The 17833-nt window shown below is 47.3% G+C and overlaps 1 protein-coding gene and 1 pseudogene across 1 annotated transcript; both read left to right on the top strand.

Moving 5' to 3' along the window:
• The first annotated feature begins 8972 nt into the window (after positions 1–8972).
• On the top strand, positions 8973–9971 carry LOC101951764 (olfactory receptor 52R1-like). Its single transcript, XM_005290003.3, has one exon. It carries the CDS (start codon positions 8973–8975, stop codon positions 9969–9971), a length of 999 nt encoding a protein of 332 aa, XP_005290060.2.
• A 4215-nt stretch (positions 9972–14186) lies between these two features.
• On the top strand, positions 14187–15183 carry LOC101951498 (olfactory receptor 52R1-like; annotated as a pseudogene).
• The last annotated feature ends 2650 nt before the right edge of the window (positions 15184–17833 follow it).

Genomic DNA, 17833 nt, shown 5'->3' with positions numbered 1-17833 from the left:
TGTCTGGCTCAGCAAGACAGGGTGCTGGAGTCCTGAGCTGGCAGGGAAAACAGAAGCAGGGGTAGTCTTTGCACATCGGGTGGCAGCTCCCAAGGGGGTTTCTGTGATCCAACCCGTCACACATGGATTCACCAAGGGCAAGTCATGCCTGACTAACCTAATTGCCTTCTATGAGGAGATAACTGACTCTGTGGATGAGGGGAAAGCAGTGGATGTGTTATTCCTTGACTTTGGCAAAGCTTTTCATATGGTATCCCACAGTATTCTTGCCACCAAGTTAAAGAAGTATGGGATGGCAGAATGGACTATAAGGTGGATAGAAAGCTGGCTAGATCTTTGGGTTCAACAGGTAGTGATCAACGACTCCATGTCTAGCTGGCAGCCGGTTTCAAGTGGAGTGCCCCGGGGTCGGTCCTTGGTCCAGTTTTGTTCAATATCTTCATTAATGATCTGGAGGATGGCATGGATTGCACTCTCAGCAAGTTTGCAGATGACACTAAACTGCGAGGAGTGGTAGATACGCTGGAGGGTAGGGATAGTATACAGAGGGACCTAGAAAAATTAGAGGATTGGGTCAAAAGAAACCTGATGAGGTTCAACAAGGAGAAGTGCAGAATCCTGCACTTAGGACGGAAGAATCCCATGCGCTGTTACAGGCTAGGGACCGAATGACTAGGAATCAGTTCTGCAGAAAAGGACATAGGGGTTACAGTGGATGAGAAGCTAGAGATGAGTCAACAGTGTGCCCTTGTTGCCAAGAAGGCTAACCGCATTTTGGGCTGTATAAGTAGGGGCATTGTCAGCAGATCGAGGGACGTGATCATTCCCCTCTATTCGACATTGGTGAGGACTCATCTGGAGTACTGTGTCCAGTTTTGGGCCCCACACTACAAGAAGGATGTGGAAAAATTGGAAAGAGTCCAGCGAAGGGCTACAAAAATGATTAGGGGTCTGGAGCACATGACTTATGAGGAGAGGCTGAGGGAACTGGGATTGTTTAGTCTCCAGAAGAGAAGAATGAGGGGGGATTTGATAGCAGCCTTCAACTACCTGAAGGGGGGTTCCAAAGAGGATGGAGCTCGGCTGTTCTCAGTGGTGGCAGATGACAGAACAAGGAGCAATGGTCTCAAGTTGCAGTGGCAGAGGTCTAGGTTGGATATTAGGAAAAACTTTTTCACTAGGAGGCTGGTGAAGCACTGGAATGGGTTACCTAGGGAGGTGGTGGAATCTCATTCCTTAGAGGCTTTTAAGGTCAGGCTTGACAAAGCCCTGGCTGGGTTGATTTAGTTGGGATTAGGTCCTGCTTTCAGCAGGGGGTTGGACTAGATGACCCCCTGAGGTCCCTTCCAACCCTGATATTCTATGATTCTATTATTCTAATGCACATTGGAAAACATAATCCCAATTATACATATAAAATGATGGGGTTTAAATTAGCTGTTTCCACTCAAGAAAGAGATCTTGGAGTTATTGTGGATAGTTCTCTGAAAACATCCACTCAATGTGCAGCAGCAGTCAAAAAAGCAAACAGAATGCTGGGAATAATTAAAAAACGGATAGATAATAGGAGAGAAAATATCATGTTGCCTCTATAAAAATCCATGGTACACCCACATCTTGAATACTGTGTGCAGATGCGGTTGCCCCATCTCAAATATATATATATTGGAATTGGAAAAGGTTCAGAAAAGAGCAACAAAAAGGATTAGGGGTATGGAAAGTCTTCCGTATGAGGAGAGGTTAATAAGACTGGGACTTTTCAGCTTGGAAAAGAGACGACTAACGGGAGATATGATTGAGGTCTATAAAATCATGAATGGTGTAGAGAAAGTAGATAAGGAAGTGTTGTTTACTATTTCTCGTAACAAAAGAACTAGGGGTGAATCCAAGTTGACTGTTCCTGATCACCTTCCACTCTTCCAAGTTCTTCAAAATGGTTTCCTTGAGGACCTATTCCATGATTTTTCCAGGGACTGAGATGAGGCTGAGTAGTCTATAGTTCCCCAGGTCCTTCCTCTTCCCTTTTTTAAAGATGGGCACTACATTAGCCTTTTTCCAGTCATCCGGGACCACCCCCGATCGCCATGAGTTTTCAAAGATAATGGCCAATGGCTCTGCAATCACATCAGCCAACTCCCTCAGCACTCTTGGATGCATTAGATCTGGACCCACGGACTTGTGCATATCCAGCTTTTCTAAATAGTCCTTAACCTGTTCTTTCACCACTGAGGGCTCCTTACCTCCTCCCCATACTGTGTTGCCCAGGAGAGCAGTCTGGGAGCTGACCTTGTCTGTGAAGACTGAGGGAAAAAAAGCATTGAGTACATCAGCTTTTTCCACATCCTGTGTCATTAGGTTGCCTCAGCCATTCATTAAGGGTCCCACACTTTCCCTGACCCTTTTCTTGTTGCTAACATACCTGTACAAACCCTTCTTGTTACCCTCCAGAGCCCTTGCGAGCTGTAACTCCAGCTGTGTTTTGGACTGGATTAGTCTTTGCAGTGGATTTGTTCTCTCCCTCTTGGTTCATTTCTTCCCATGTGGAATTGAAATCTAATGTTCCAGGCTCAGTCAGTCTTTCCAGGAGTGCTCCAGCTGGAGGACACTTGGATTCCCACAGCTGAACTCTCTGCCTACTCATCTGGCTAATCGGGGTATTTCTCCAGTGAGGAGCACCTGGGTTATTAAGCACTGACATGAGACTGAATGAATTCTCCTGCAAAGGGCAACAGAAGTGCCGTGTCCACCTGTATTAAAGTTACTAACACTCTATAGCTGGCAAGCATGGTTTGACCTTCATCTGTAGCTGAAGGCAAAGGAGGGGGAGGCCCTGATTTGGCTGCATTATTGTGCTGATTATTTATGATCATTATTTGTGTTGCGGAAGCCTCCAGAGGCCCCGCTCCAGTTCAGGGCCCCTTGTGCTGGGCAATTTGTAAACACAGAAGGAGAAAGAGACCCTGCCGCAAAGAGCTTATCAATCAAATTAATACAAGTCACAGCTACTGTGTGCAACAAACCAGAAAGCGGGTAGGTGGGTAGATGGGGGAGTAGCAGTACTAAGAATGGGTGGTTACACAGGCTGCTGGGTGGGGGTGAGACAGCTGAAATGCACAGCCCTGCCCTGGGTGTGAGAAGAATGTCCTGGGCCTTTAAGAGCAGAGCACGTGTTCGGGGAACTAGATTGGGGCTAGCGAGAACAGGCCATTGAGTGGCCCCTGCACCAGACACACAGCTGGGAGCGCGTGGCTCTCCGTTAGCTTTTGTTACTCTGCTTTAGTTCTAATCACACCTCCCTTCTTCGAGTGCAGACTAAGCCTCCTTCTGACGAATTCCCAAGACAACCCCTGGTACCAGAGAGGAGACCAGAGGAGAGGGCAGAGGTAACAGGGCTGTGGTGAAAGAACGAAGTAGCCACCCTAGAGATGGAACAACTGAAACCCCCCAAGGACTTGAAACTCTCGGGTAATGCAGCAGACTCTGGGAAGAGACTCAGGCAGAGTTTTGAGATATACCTATGCAAGCAGATGGGTTTGGTGAGAATGGAGACCAGCAGAAAATAGCAATCTTCTTAAACAGTGCAGACTTTAGGCAGTGGGCGTCTTTACTGGTATGCAACTCAGGCTTTGTCTACACTAGCACTTTTGTCGATAAAACTTTTCTCTGCCTGGGTTGTGAAAAAAACACAGTCCTGACCGACAAAAGTTTCACCAACAAAAGTGCCGGTGTGGACAGCCCCATGTTGGCAGGAGACGCTCTCCAGCTGACACAGCTCCTGCCGCAGAGTAGGGGTGGTTTAATTATGATGGCGGAGAGCTCTATCCTGCCAGCATAGAGCGGCTACACAGCAGACCTTGCCGTGGCACAGCTGCTGCAGTACATTCGTGCTGCTGTAAGGTGTGTAGTGTAGACATAGCCCCGGTGAGGCAGAGAGAGCAGGTTATTACACACGTTACAGAAATGTGAAGAGCCTTGTGTAGTGCAAAAGAGCAAAACATTTGAAAGAGCATCACTCCTTAGAGCAAAAAGAACAGGAGTACTTGTGGCACCTTAGAGACTAACAAATTTATTTGAGCATAAGCTTTTGTGGGCTAAAACCCACTTCATCGGATGCATGGAGTGGAAAATACAGTAGGAAGAGAGATATATATATATACACAGAGGACATGAAAAAATGGGTGCTGATAATAGCCCACCTTAACTGATTACTCTCATTATAGTTGTATGGCAACAGCCATTTTTTCATGTCCTCTGTGTATATATATACACTATATTTTTCACTGCATTTTACACACCTACTGTATTTTTCACTGCATGCATCCGATGAAGTGGGTTTTAGTCCACGAAAGCTTATGCTCTAATAAATTTGTTAGTCTCTAAGGTGCCACAAGTACTCCTGTTCTTTTTGGTGATACAGACTAACACAGCTACTGCTCTGAAACCTGACACCTTAGAGCGTCATCACCTTAGAGCGTCACACACACCCAACATCACAAACTTTGCACTGGATACCACACAATCAAATAATGATGAATATGGGTATACAGGGTGTTCCCCTGAGTTACAGAGCGTCACAGATGCGTTGGCAGGTTTCTGAGTGACAGTGGAAGTGAAGTCCCGGAGTTCACACCTCACAGGAGCCCGGAGCTCACAACTTCCAGGTAGTTCTGAAAACCTCAGATTCACCTTGAGAGGGTGGTGAAGGCTCAGGCTCCCTCTTCTAGCCTTTCCTCTGAATCCCACCCAATGAACAGTCCTCGCCAGAGCAGGAGTCCATTTCCCTCTTGGTGTGACGGAGAGACCATGGTAATGGCATGGAAGTCAGGATGCCTGAGTGTGGTCTGTCATCTTGCCACCCAATCTCTAAGACCTCGGCCAAATAATGTCTCCTCTTGCCTCAGTTTACCTATCTGATTAATGGGGCTATGGTCATAGTGACTTTCCTTTGCTAGGTGTTTTGAACATCCTTCAGTGAAAGGTGCTCCACAGTATGATCATAGTTACTGGTGAGAATTACTGATCTCTGATCCCTTAGCAACAGCACCATGTGCCTGCAGAAAGTGCCTCTTTCCCCTCAGGCATCTTTTTATAGATCAGTCTGTCTAGTTTCTTCCCATCCTGTCTAGGAATTTACAGGGTATCAGACCTGATGGACTTTTAAGCATTAGCCCTAGTTTTCCTAATTATCAACTATAATTTTTAAATATACACAAATGCACAGAGCAGCCAATTCCTCTCTGACTCAGCACAGAGCCCCAGAGTTCTCATCTCCCTTTGGGAAGGTCCCTTAATTACTGTTTACTGCTAAAGCTGGAAAAAGAACATACAAGCCCAGCCTGTTTGCATTCAGATGCTTGCTTATCCGCTAGAGGCTGAGTGAACCCCCCTGGGATTGCACAGAGCTATATTATAAATGGAGCACACCTCTGTGTCGGCTCTCAACGTGGGATGTTGCTGCAGATGCTGGGGTGAGAGAGGTGTGGGACACAAGCTACCTGAGGGGGATTCCCAGGGAAGATGCTTCCATCTCAGAATTCACAGGTACCCTTGTCTTGCTGTGGAGTTCAGCTGCTCAGCAAACCTAGTGCATCATGGGTATGATGGGATAAATAATAGGTCTGTGGTCCTTTTTCCTCTGCACAGCCATTAAACATCCAAGGGCCTTTGCCACAGAGGATGACTTTGCTTCAGTATCATCGGCTAAAATGTCCCTCTTTGCTGTGCCTTCCTGGGATGATGGCCTCCAGCCACAAGGTGGCTGCATTTCAGTGCCACAGTGGATCCTTCAGGATGTACAATACAAGGCTAAATTGTGAGGCCGTGGCCCGTAGTTTTTCCGTGCCCCACTGAGGCAAATCTCCTGTTGGAGTAAGAACCGAGTAAAGACCTCAGGGGCCAGCTGTGTGTCAATGCACAGACACTGTCACCTCCTCCTCTTGCATTTCAGAGCTCTGGCTGTTAACAGGGGAGGGAGGGCCTGTTACTTGACTTTTATCTCCATGTTGGTGCTTGGGCTCCTCACTCGAACAATTATATGAATTTTCCAACATGGGCAACACATTTTTTCTCCTAGCTTAATTTGAGAAGTCGGCTCAAATGTTATGTCGGAAATGCAAAAAGAAATTCAGCTGGAAGCAGACAAACAGCATGTGAAATTTCAGTCCAAATGCTTAAAGTTTGTCAAACTTGTAAGCAACTGAAAATGAGGTCTCCTAATGGAAGGTGTCAGACAGCCTTATCTAATGGTGGTGCCACCAGCACCACCTACAACAAAAAAATAAAAATATATGGAGATATACCTATTTCATAGAACTGGAAGGGACCCCAAAAGGGCATGGAGTCCAGCCCCCCTGCCTTCACTAGTAGGACCGAGTACTGATTTTGCCTCAGATCGCTAAGTGGCCCTCTCAAGGATTAAACTCACAGCGCTGGGTTTAGCAGGCCAATGCTCAAACCCTCCCAAACCGTTTGTGAATCCCATTCAGCTAAACTCTTTGCTCTAGTAACGTGTCTGGTAAGAAGTTCCACAGGCCAAATATGAATCATATAATCAATTTTCTCTTTTCAGTGTTATATGTTCAGACTTTCAATGGAATTCAATTTTCCCTTCCTTGTGTGTTGTGAGACAGAGTAAATATAAATGCCTGACCCACTTTCTTTATTGATACATTTATAGGGTTAGAAGGGACCGTTAGATCATCCAGTCTAAATTCCCGTATAACAAAAGGCATTCAATTTCACCCAGTTACCCCTTTATTGAGCCCAATGACCTGTGTTTGACTAAGGCCTGGTCTACACTGGCATTTTATATCATAGAATCCTAGCGCCACAGGGTGAGAAGGAACCGCCAGGGTTAGCTAATCTAACCCCCTGCCAAGATGCAGGATTTGTTGTGTCTAAGCCATGCAGGTCAGATCACTGCCAGCCTCCTGTTGAAAACCTGCAGTAAAGGAGCCTCCATGATTTCCCGAGGTGTCTGTTCCATTGTCCTCCTGTTCTTACAGTTAGGAAGTTTATCCTGAGATTTAATCTAAATCTGCTGTGCTGTAGTTTGAACCCATTGCCTCTTTTCCTGCCCTCCATGGCAAGAGTGAACAACTTTTCTTCATCTTTTTTATGGAAGCCTTTATCAAAGATGGCTGCCATGTCCTCCTCAATCTCCTCTTTTCCAAACTAAACATACCCAGTTCCTTCAGCGTTCGCTCATATGGCTTGAATTCTCTCCCTTTCATCATTTTTGTCGCTTGCCTCTGGTCATTTCCAGTTTCTCTACATCCTTCCTATACATTGGTGACCAAAATTAGACACAGTACTCCAGCTGAGACCTAACTAGGCCCCAGTACAGCGGTACTATCTCCTCCTTTGACTTGCATGATATGCCTCTGCTAATGCATCCAAAAATTACATTTGATTTTTTTTTTGCAACAGCAAAAAAATCCACACCCCTGAGAGCTGTAGCTATATCAACCTCACCCAGATATAATTGGCACGAGTTGGCGGAAGAATTTTTCTATCCACTTAGGTACCACCTCTTGGAGAGGTAGATTACCTACGCCAATGCGAGAACCCCTGCCATTGGTGTAAGGAGTGTCCACACTGAAGCGATAAGACAGCTCCACAGTAGCATTTTCAGTGTTGACAAGTCCTCAAGCAGAAACAAACATCTAGTCTGGATCTAGAGATATGCAGAGTTGGAGAATCAACCACTTCCCTTTACAGTTTGTTCCAAATGTTAATCACCCTCAGGGCTAAAAATTTGGTACTTATTTCCTGCTGGTATTTGTCTGGCTTCATCTTTCAGTCATTGGGCTTTGCTCTGCCTTTCTCCACTAGACGAAAGAGACAGTTTTGTGTATGTGTGTGTGTGTGTGTGTGTGTGTGTGTGTGTGTGTGTGTGTGTGTGTGTATATTGCTTCCCCCCACCCCCAAACTGCTGCCTTCACTTTGCCACTGAACAGGGTTTTTTAGCCAAAGTTGTCTACACTCTTAACTGTGGAATTGTGGCTTCTGAGCTATCTAATAAACTCTTCGTAAAGAGTCGTTCTCTCGATATTTTTCCTCCCAATCAGTTTTGCTGACAATTTACTTCAGCTTAGCAGAATTAGCCATTTTGAAACACAAAGTTTCCATAGATATTACTGGTTGGGAACTGTTCTCTCTTTGTCCATTTGAATGTAATCAGTTCCAAACTTTATTTTCCTCCCCTCTATCATAAGCCCCCTTCTTTGTCTGTTCTCTAAACTAAAAAGGCCCAAACTTTTCAGTCCGCAGATGGCAGCCTCCCCCATTCTCACAGCCTGTCTCAGAAATCCCCTTTCTATCTGCTATATCCTTTATACAGACTGGGTGACCAAAACTGAGCACATGTCCATAGCAGGGTATTCTCCATCCCATTCCTTAGGCATCTGAACATAGTCTTTGTTTTGGCCGCTGATGCGAATGAGCTGGTGTTTCCGTTAAGCTGCTATCAATGATGCCCAAGTTTTTCCCCTGAGGTGTGTTCTAGTTAGGATGTTTCCCTCTGGTACATGTTTTCTCAAATCTTTTTTTTTTCCACTCTTAGATTTTAAGCAGCCGAGTGAATGGGGAACTCCCTCTAGCATGGACTCTCTAGCCTGGCTTTCATTGCATTAAGGAACAGTGATGGATAACCAGCATCCACACTCGTGTTTCCTGCTGCTGCCTATTAAGGTATCCCACACCACTATGTGTAGGAATTATTATTGCATGAAGCACCATAAAATATGGAATTGGCCTTAGTAGTGTCAGTTGTTCGTAATTCATTTCTCTGAATAGTGAAAATGTCATTTTTCAGTGTTTGAAGAGCGACCAATCTGCTCCCCCCATGATGACATCCTCCGGCAGTACATTTAATGTCTCCAATTAACATTGTCTTTCCTTCCAGGCATTTCCACTGTGACCATCACCCTAGATCCTGGTCACATACAGGAAGTCAGAGGAATGAATGGTACATGCAGGAGACACCGTTCTGCCTCAGAGTTGGACACCTTCCCTCCTACTCCATGTCAGATTCCAACACAACCGACTTCACCAACCCCTCCACCTTCATCCTGCTGGGCATTCCTGGCCTGGAGGGGGCCCATGTCTGGATCTCCATCCCCTTCTGTGCAATGTACGCCATAGCCGTCTTGGGGAACTCCACCATCCTGTTCATTGTAAAGAGGGAGACGAGCCTCCATGTGCCCATGTACTATTTCCTCTGCATGTTGTCCGTCACCGACCTGGTCCTGTCCACGTCCACACTGCCCAAAATGCTTAGTATCTTCTGGTTTCATTCAAGGGAGATCGATTTCAGTGCCTGCCTCACCCAGATGTACTTCATTCACTGCTTCTCAGTGATGGAGTCTGGGATCTTTGTGGCCATGGCCTTGGATCGCTACGTGGCCATCTGCCATCCCCTGAGACATTCCACCATCCTGACAAACCCTGTGGTGGCCAAGATCAGCCTGGCCGTGGTGCTGCGCAGTGGCATGCTCACACTGCCCTTTCCCTTCCTAGCGAGAAGATGGCCATATTGTACAACCAACATTATCCCCCAATCGTATTGCGAGCACATAGCCGTGGTGAAGCTGGCCTGCGCCGACATCCACATCAGTAGTTACTATGGACTCTTTGTGGTATTCTCTGTGATTGGACTAGATGTGTCTTTTATTGCCGTGTCCTACACCCAGATCCTTTGGGCTATCTTCCACCTCCCCACAAAGGAAGCTCGACTAAAGACATTTGGGACCTGCGGCTCCCACCTCTGTGTCATCTTAGCCTTTTACATACCAGCTCTCTTCTCCTTTCTCACACACCGGTTTGGCCACAATGTGCCCCTGCATTTCCATGTTCTCATTGCCAACATGTACATCCTGGTGCCCCCTATGTTAAACCCCATCATCTATGGGGTGAGGACCAAAAGGATCCGGGGCAGGCTGCTCCAGCTCTTTACTCATAAAGGGACCTGAAGTTTTCTGCTTGTGCTCTGGCTCTCAGTCCAAGCTCCATGCACAGCTGGCTGGTGATGTTGTGCTGGGCCCTCTTCCCTGAATCACTTACTGATCAGTCAAAAAGATATTAAATGCTTTCCCGATCTTACTGTGCTGTGTCAGTGTGACAAACTGGGGAATCGGTCTATGTACAATTCATTGGGTTGCCACCTTTCTAATTGCTGGTAACTGCACCCCCGAAACCCCTCCCCTTATTCCACCTCTTCTTCCAAGGCTGTGCCCCTGCTCTGCCCCTGTTAGTTGCCCCTCTCCTCCCCTCCCCCTGTCACTCACTGGATCATTTCCACGTCCCTCCCCCCATCCTCAGTTGCAAGGGAGACATTTCAGATTTTGTTATTGTGGGTGAACTTTGACCATGATTCCAGGGGCTTCTTGGGCTCTTGAAAACTCTTGGGTTTTGGCAGATAACTTAGCAATTAGCACTGTATCTAATTCATATAGAAAAGAAAGAAAGAGAAATAAGTATTAGACCCGTTGAGCTCTAATACTAAAGTGTTCTGACATCTTGTTGCAAGTCACTTAAAGGACACAGGTTAGGTTTAAAATTTTAATATATATTCTTATGTAACCCCTTTGGGGTTTAGAGAGCATGGCCCCTTTAAATTTTTTTTCTAGGGGGGAGGGGAAGAGTGAGAAAAAAGGAGGGAAACTCCATGGGGTGGGGCTGGAGCTGGGAGGGAGAGAGCAGCCCGGAGGCCCTGGCAAAGGAAGCAGCAGAGAACCTGCCTGAAGCCTGGGAAGGACAGGACCGATCGGGGACAGCTCAGGACAGGCGCCAGGAGGAGCACTGTGCCAGGGAGGACTCGCCCGAGGACAGGCCGGAGCTGGACCCAGTATCACGGCTGCCCAGAGCTGCATGGGGCTGTGAGAACTGGGGCTTGTGACGCTGCATTGGGGACAAGGAGGAGGGCAGTTGCTAGCTAGTTAAGTGCGGAGGTGGTCGCTCGGTGTTGCTTCGCAGGGAGCGGCAGAAGAGGTCACCGGAGGGGTTTGTTGGGGGAAAGTTCACTGGCGCCGAAGACGACCAGGAGCACCCAAGTCTCACCACTGGACTGGAACTTTGCTCAGGACTCCTGAACTCTGTGTGCAGACACATTGCTCGGTGTCTGCCCTTCCAGACTGTGCTACCACTGGGCCCGTGGGGCCTTGGCTTGGATGCATCCTTGGTCTACTGCTCCCCCTATATTTCCCCTTCTTGTGTTTCTCCTCTCATCCCTCTGTAAATAAATATCTCCCTTTGTTATATCCATTGTGCTTTTCCTGTGGATGTGTGTGTGTTCACTCTGGGGGGTTTGGAACAGGTGCCCCTGGGGTGGAAGGGATTTCTTGGCCAGAGCTGCCGGCAGAGCAGACTCCATTTTGGCCACGAGGGTGCTAAAGTTACACTTACTTTGTTACTAACTGTATACAGACAGCGACCCCATCAGGACTCCTGGGTTCTATCTCAGTTCTAGGAGGGCAGTGGGGTCTAGTAGGTTATGGCAGGCGACAGATACATCTGGGGTCTGTATAAGAACATCAGAATGACTATACTGGGTAAGACTAATGGTCCATCTAGTCCAGTATTCTGTCTTCCATCTGTGGCCAATGCCAAGTGCTTCAGAGGGAATGAACAGAACAGGGTAATCATCAAGTGATTCATGCCCTGTCACCCACTCGCAGTTTCCGGCAAACAACGGCTTGGGACACCATCTCTGCCCATCCTGGCTATTAGCCATTGGTGGACCTATCCTCCATTAACTAATCTGGTTCTTATTGGACTCACGTTACAGTTTTAGCCTTGGTAACATGCGGTGGCAAAAAGTTACACAGGTTGACTGTGCTTTAAATAATGCTTAATTTCATTGTGTGACCCCTAGTTATGTGTTTTGTGAAGGAGTACAGAGCGTCACACATGTGTTGGCAGGTTTCTGAGTGAGAGCAGAAGTGGAGTCCCAGAGTTCACACCTCACAGGAGCAGGGAGCTCACAACCTCCAGCTATTTCTGAAAACCTCATATTCATCTTGAGAGGGTGGCGAAGCCTCAGGCTCCGTCTTCCATCTTTTCCCCTGCATCCCACCAATGAACAGCCCCTGCCAGAGCAGGAGTCCATTTCTCTCTTGGTGTGACGTGCTTATGGCAGGGAAGTCAGAACACCTGGTTCTGTCTCTCATCCTGCAACCCAATCTCCATGTGACCTTGACAATATAACACCTCCCTGTGCCTTAGTTTACCTATCTATTTAATGGGGCTATGGTTATAGTGACTTTCCTTTGCTAGGTGTTTTGAACATTCTTCAATGAAAGGTGCTGAACAGTCTGATGATAGTTACTAATGAGAATTACTGAACTCTGATCCCGTAGTAACAGCACTGTGTGCCTGCAGAAAGTGCTGGTGTCTCCCCTCAGGCATCTTCCTATAGATCTGTCTGTTTACTATCTACCCATCGCTCCTGGGATTTTACAGGGTATCAGACCCAATGGAGTTTTAAGTATTATCCCTAGTTTTCCTACTTATCAACTATAATTTGTAAATATACACAAATGCACAGAGCAGCCAATTCCTCTCTGACTCAGTACAGAGCCCAAGAGTTCTCATCTTCCTTTGGGAAGGTCCCTTAATTACTGTTTACTCCTAAATCTGGACAAAGAACACAGAAGCCCAGACAGGCTTGTCTTCAACCTGTTTATATTCAGTTGCTCACTTATCTGCTAGAGGCTGAGTGACCCCCCTGGGATTGCACAGAGCTATATTATAAACGGTGCACACCCCTGTGTCGACTCTTGGCATTGGATGTTGCTGCACATGCTGGGGTGAAAGAGGTGTGGGACACGGCTACCTGAGGGGGATTCCCAGGGAAGACGCTTCCATCTCAATATTTACAGGTACCCATGTCTTGCTGAGGAGCTCACCTGCTAAACAAACCCAGTGCAATGTGGATGTGATGGGATAAATAATAGGACTGTGGTCCTTTTTGCTCTGTACAGCTATTAAACATCCAAGGGCCTTTGCCACAGGGGGTGAGTTTGCCTCAGTATAACGGGCTGAAATGTCCCTCTTTGCTGGGCCCTCTGGGCGGATGGCCTCCAGCCCCAGGGTCACTGCATTTCAGTGTCACAGTGAATCCTTCAGGATGTCCAATACAAGGCCAAATTCTGAGGCCCCGGCCCATAGTTTACCCAGGCCCCACTGAGGCAAAACTCCCCTTGGAGTAAGAACTGAGTAAAGACCTCAGGAGCTATCTGTGTGTTAATGCAGAGACACAGTCACCTCCTCCTCTTGCATTTCAGGGCTCTGGTTGTTAACGGGGGAGCGGGGGCTGTTACCTGACTTTTATCTCCATGGAGCTGCTTGGGCTACTCACTCGAACATTTATAAGAATTTTTCAACATGGGCAACACATCTTTTCTCCTAGCTCCATTTGAGAAGTCGGCTCAAACGTTATGTTGGAAATGAAAAAACAAATCAGCTGGAAGCAGACAAACAGCATGTGAAATTTCAGTCCAAAGGCTTAAAGTTTGGCAAACTTTATTTTCCTCTCCTCTATCATAAGCGTCCTTCTTTATCTCGTCTCTTAACTAAACAGGCCCAGATTTTTCAGTCCGCAGATGGCAGCCTCCCCCATTTTCACAGCCTGTCTCAGAAATCCCCTTTCTATCTGCTCTATCCTTTATAGAGACTGAGTGACCAAAACTGAGCACATGTCCAGAGCAGGGTATTCTCCATCCCATTCCTTAGGCATCCGAATTTGTCTTTGTTTTGGCCACTGCTGTGAATGAGCCAGTGTTTCCTTTAAGCTGCTATCGATGACTCCCAGGTCTTTCCCCTGATGTGTGTTCTAGTTGGGATGTTTCCCTCAGGTACATGTTTTTTTTTAATCCACGCTCATGTTTCCTGCTGGTGTCTATTAAGGTTTCCAACAACAGAACATGTAGGAATTATTGTCACATAGCGCACCATAAAATATGGAATTGGCATTAGTAGGGTCATTTTTTCATAATTCATTTATCTGAATAATGAACATGTCATTTTTCTGTGTGTGAAGAGAGGACAATCTGCTTCACCCATGAGAACAGCCTCCAGTAGTACATGTAATGTCTCATATTAACATTGTCTCTCAATCCAGGAATTTGCACTGCGACCATCATGCTAGACCCTGGGCACATACAGTAAGTCCGGGGAGCGTACAGTACATGCAGGAGACACCGTTCTGCCTCAGAGTTGGACACCTTCCCCTACTCCATGTCAGATTCCAACGCAACCGACTTCACCAACCCCTCTACCTTCATCCTGCTGGGCATTCCTGGGCTGGAGGTGTCCCATATCTGGCTCTCCATCCCCTTCTGTGCAATGTACACCATAGCCATTTTGGGGAACTTCACCATCCTGTTCATTGTGAAGAGGGAGACGAGCCTCCATGGGCCCATGTACTATTTCCTCTGCATGCTGGCCGTCACTGACCTGGTCCTGTCCACGTCCATCCTGCCTAAAACGCTGAGCATCTTCTGGTTCAATTCCAGGGAGATCGATTTCAGTGCCTGCCTCACCCAGATGTACTTTATTCACTGCTTTTCAGCGATTGAGTCTGGGATCTTCGTGGCCATGGGTTTGGATCGCTACGTGGCCATCTGTGATCCCCTGAGACATTCCACCATCCTGACAAACCATGTGGTGGCCAAGATTGGCCTGGCCGTGGTGCTGCGCAGTGGCATGCTCGCACTACCCTATCCCTTCCTAGCAAGAAGGTGGCCATATTGTACAACCAACATTATCCCCCAATCGTATTGCGAGCACATAGCCGTGGTGAAGCTGGCTTGCACCGACATCCGCATCAGTAGTTACTATGGTCTCTTTGTGGTATTCTCTGTGATTGGACTGGATGTGGTTTTTATTGCCGTGTCCTATACCCAGATCCTCAGGGCCATCTTTAACCTCCCCACAAAGGATGCCCGGCTCAAGACTTTTGGGACCTTTGGCTCCCACCTCTTTGTCATCTTAGCCTTTTACATCCAAGCTCTGTTCTCTTTCCTCACGCACCGATTTGGCCACAGTGTGCCCCTGCATTTCCACGTTCTCATGGCCAACATGTACCTCCTGGTGCCCCCCATGCTAAACCCCATCATCTATGGGGTGAGGACCAAACAGATCCGGGACAGGCTGCTCCAGTTTTTTACTCATAAAGGGACCTAAAAGTTTTCTCCTTGTGCTCTGGCTTTCAGGCCGAGCTCCTTGCACAGCTGGCTGGTGATGTGGTGCTGGGCCCTCTTCTCTAAATCACTCACTGAGCAGTCAAAAGGACATTAAATCCTTTCCTGATCTCACTGTGCTGTGTCAGCGTGAAAAACTGGGGAATTGGTCTATGTACAATTCATTGGGTTTTCACCTTTCTAATTGCTGGTAACTGCATCCCCGAAACCCCTCCCCTCACTCCACCTCTTCAGCCAAGGCTGTGCCCCTGCTCTGCCTCTTCTGCCCAAGATCTCACCCCATCAGTTGCTCCTCTCCTCCCCTCCCCCTGTCACTCACTGGATCATTTCCACCTCACTCCCCCCATCCTCAGCTGCAAGGAAGACATTTCAGATTTTTTTAGGGTGCATCCACCTTGACTATGATTCCAGGGACTTCTTGGGCTCTTGAAAACTCTTGGGTTTTGGCAGATAACTTAGCAATTAGCTGACAGGAGCACTGCATCTAATTCCTATATAAAAGAAAGAAAGAGAAATAAGTATTAGACCCACTCAGCTCTTATACTATCGTAGTTTTGAGAATGCTTGTTGAAGATCTTGTAGGTGTTGGTCTCTGCATTGGTGACCTCCCAGAAAACACCATCCTAGCCACCATGGATGTAGAGGCTCTCTACACAAACATCCCACATACAGATGGAATACAAGCTGTCAGGAACAGTATCCCTGATGATGACACAGCACAACTTATTGCTGAGCTCTGTGACTTTATCCTCACGCACAATTATTTCAAATTTGGTGACAATATATACCTCCAGACCAGTGGCACCGCTATGGGCACCCGCATGGCCCCACAATATGCCAACATTTTTATGGCTGACCTGGAACAACGCTTCCTCAGCTCTCGTCCACTCATGCCCCTTCTCTACCTACGCTATATTGACGACATCTTCATCATCTGGACCCATGGGAAGGAGACCCTGGAAGAATTCTACCATGCTTTCAACAGCTTCCACCCCACCATCAACCTCAGCCTGGACCAATCTACACGGGAGGTCCACTTCCTGGACACCACCGTACAAATAAGCGATGGCCACATTAACACCACCCTATACCGAAAACCCACCGACCGCTACACCTACCTTCATGCCTCCAGCTTCCACCCCGGTCACACCACACGATCCATCATCTACAGCCAAGCACTGAGGTACAATCGCATCTGCTCCAACCCCTCAGACAGAGACCAACACCTACAAGATCTTCACCAAGCATTCTCAAAACTACGATACCCACACAAGGAAATAAAGAAACAAATCAACAGAGCCAGACGTGTACCCAGAAGCCTCCTGCTACAAGACAGGCCCAGAAGAGAAACCAACAGAACTCCACTGGCCATCACCTACAGTCCTCAGCTTAAACCTCTCCAACGCATCATCAGTGATGTACAACCCATCCTGGACAATGATCCCTCACTTTCACAGACCTTGGGAGGCAGGCCAGTCCTCGCCCACAGACAACCTGCCAACCTTAAGCATATTCTCAACAGCAACCACGCACCGCACCATAACAACTCTAACTCAGGAACCAACCCATGCAACAAACCTCGATGCCAACTCTGCCCACATATCTACACCCGCAACACCATCACTGGACCTAACCAGATCAGCTACAACATCACCGGCTCATTCACCTGCACGTCCACCAATGTTATATATGCCATCATATGCCAGCAATGCCCCTCTGCTATGTACATTGGCCAAACTGGACAGTCACTATGCAAGAGGATAAATGGACACAAGTCAGATATCAGGAATGGCAATATACAAAAACCTGTAGGAGAACACTTCAACCTCCCTGGCCACACAATAGCAGATGTTAAGGTAGCCATCTTACAGCAAAAAAACTTCAGGACCAGACTCCAAAGAGAAACTGCTGAGCTCCAGTTCATTTGCAAATTTGACACCATCAGATCAGGATTAAACAAAGACTGTGAATGGCTATCCAACTACAGAAACAGTTTCTCCTCCCTTGGTGTTCACACCTCAACTGCTAGCAGAGCACCTCACCCTCCCTGACTGAACTAACCTCGTTAACTCCACACTGATATATACCTGCCTCTGGAGATTTCCATTACTTGCATCTGAAGAAGTGAGGTTCTTACCCACGAAAGCTTATGCTCCCAGTACTTCTGTTAGTCTCAAAGGTGCCACAGGACCCTCTGTTGCTGTCTTCCAACAGTGGCCAATGCCAAGTTCTTCAGAGGGAACGAACAGAACAGGGTAATCATCAAGTGATTCATGCCCTGTCACCCACTCCCAGTTTCTGGCAAACAGTGGCTTGGGACACCATCTCTCCCCATCCTGGCTATTAGCCATTGGTGGATCTATCTTCCATGATCTAATCTGGTAATTATCAGGGTTCTTCCCTCACTCTGAACTTTGGGGTACAGATGTAGGATCCCACATGAAAGACCCCCTAAGCTTATATTCTACCATCTTAGGTTAAAAGTTCCCCAAGGCACAAATTACTTCCCTTGTCCTTGGACGGTATTGCTGCCACCACCAAGTGATTTACACAAAAATTCAGGGAAGCGTCACTTGGAATCCCTATATCCCCAAAATATCCCCCCAAGTCACTTCACCCCATTTCCTGGGGAG

Source organism: Chrysemys picta, chromosome 1 (assembly GCF_011386835.1).
Source record: "Chrysemys picta bellii isolate R12L10 chromosome 1, ASM1138683v2, whole genome shotgun sequence".
Classification (NCBI taxonomy): Eukaryota; Metazoa; Chordata; order Testudines; family Emydidae; genus Chrysemys; species Chrysemys picta.
The sequence above is the reverse complement of the archived record's forward strand: the minus strand, read 5'-3'. Positions and strand labels throughout refer to the sequence as shown.

What these genes read in the sequence shown, in the direction of transcription:
- LOC101951764 (XM_005290003.3), top strand. Translation starts at nt 8,973, where the DNA reads ATGCAGGAGACACCGTTCTGCCTCAGAGTTGGACACCTTCCCTCCTAC.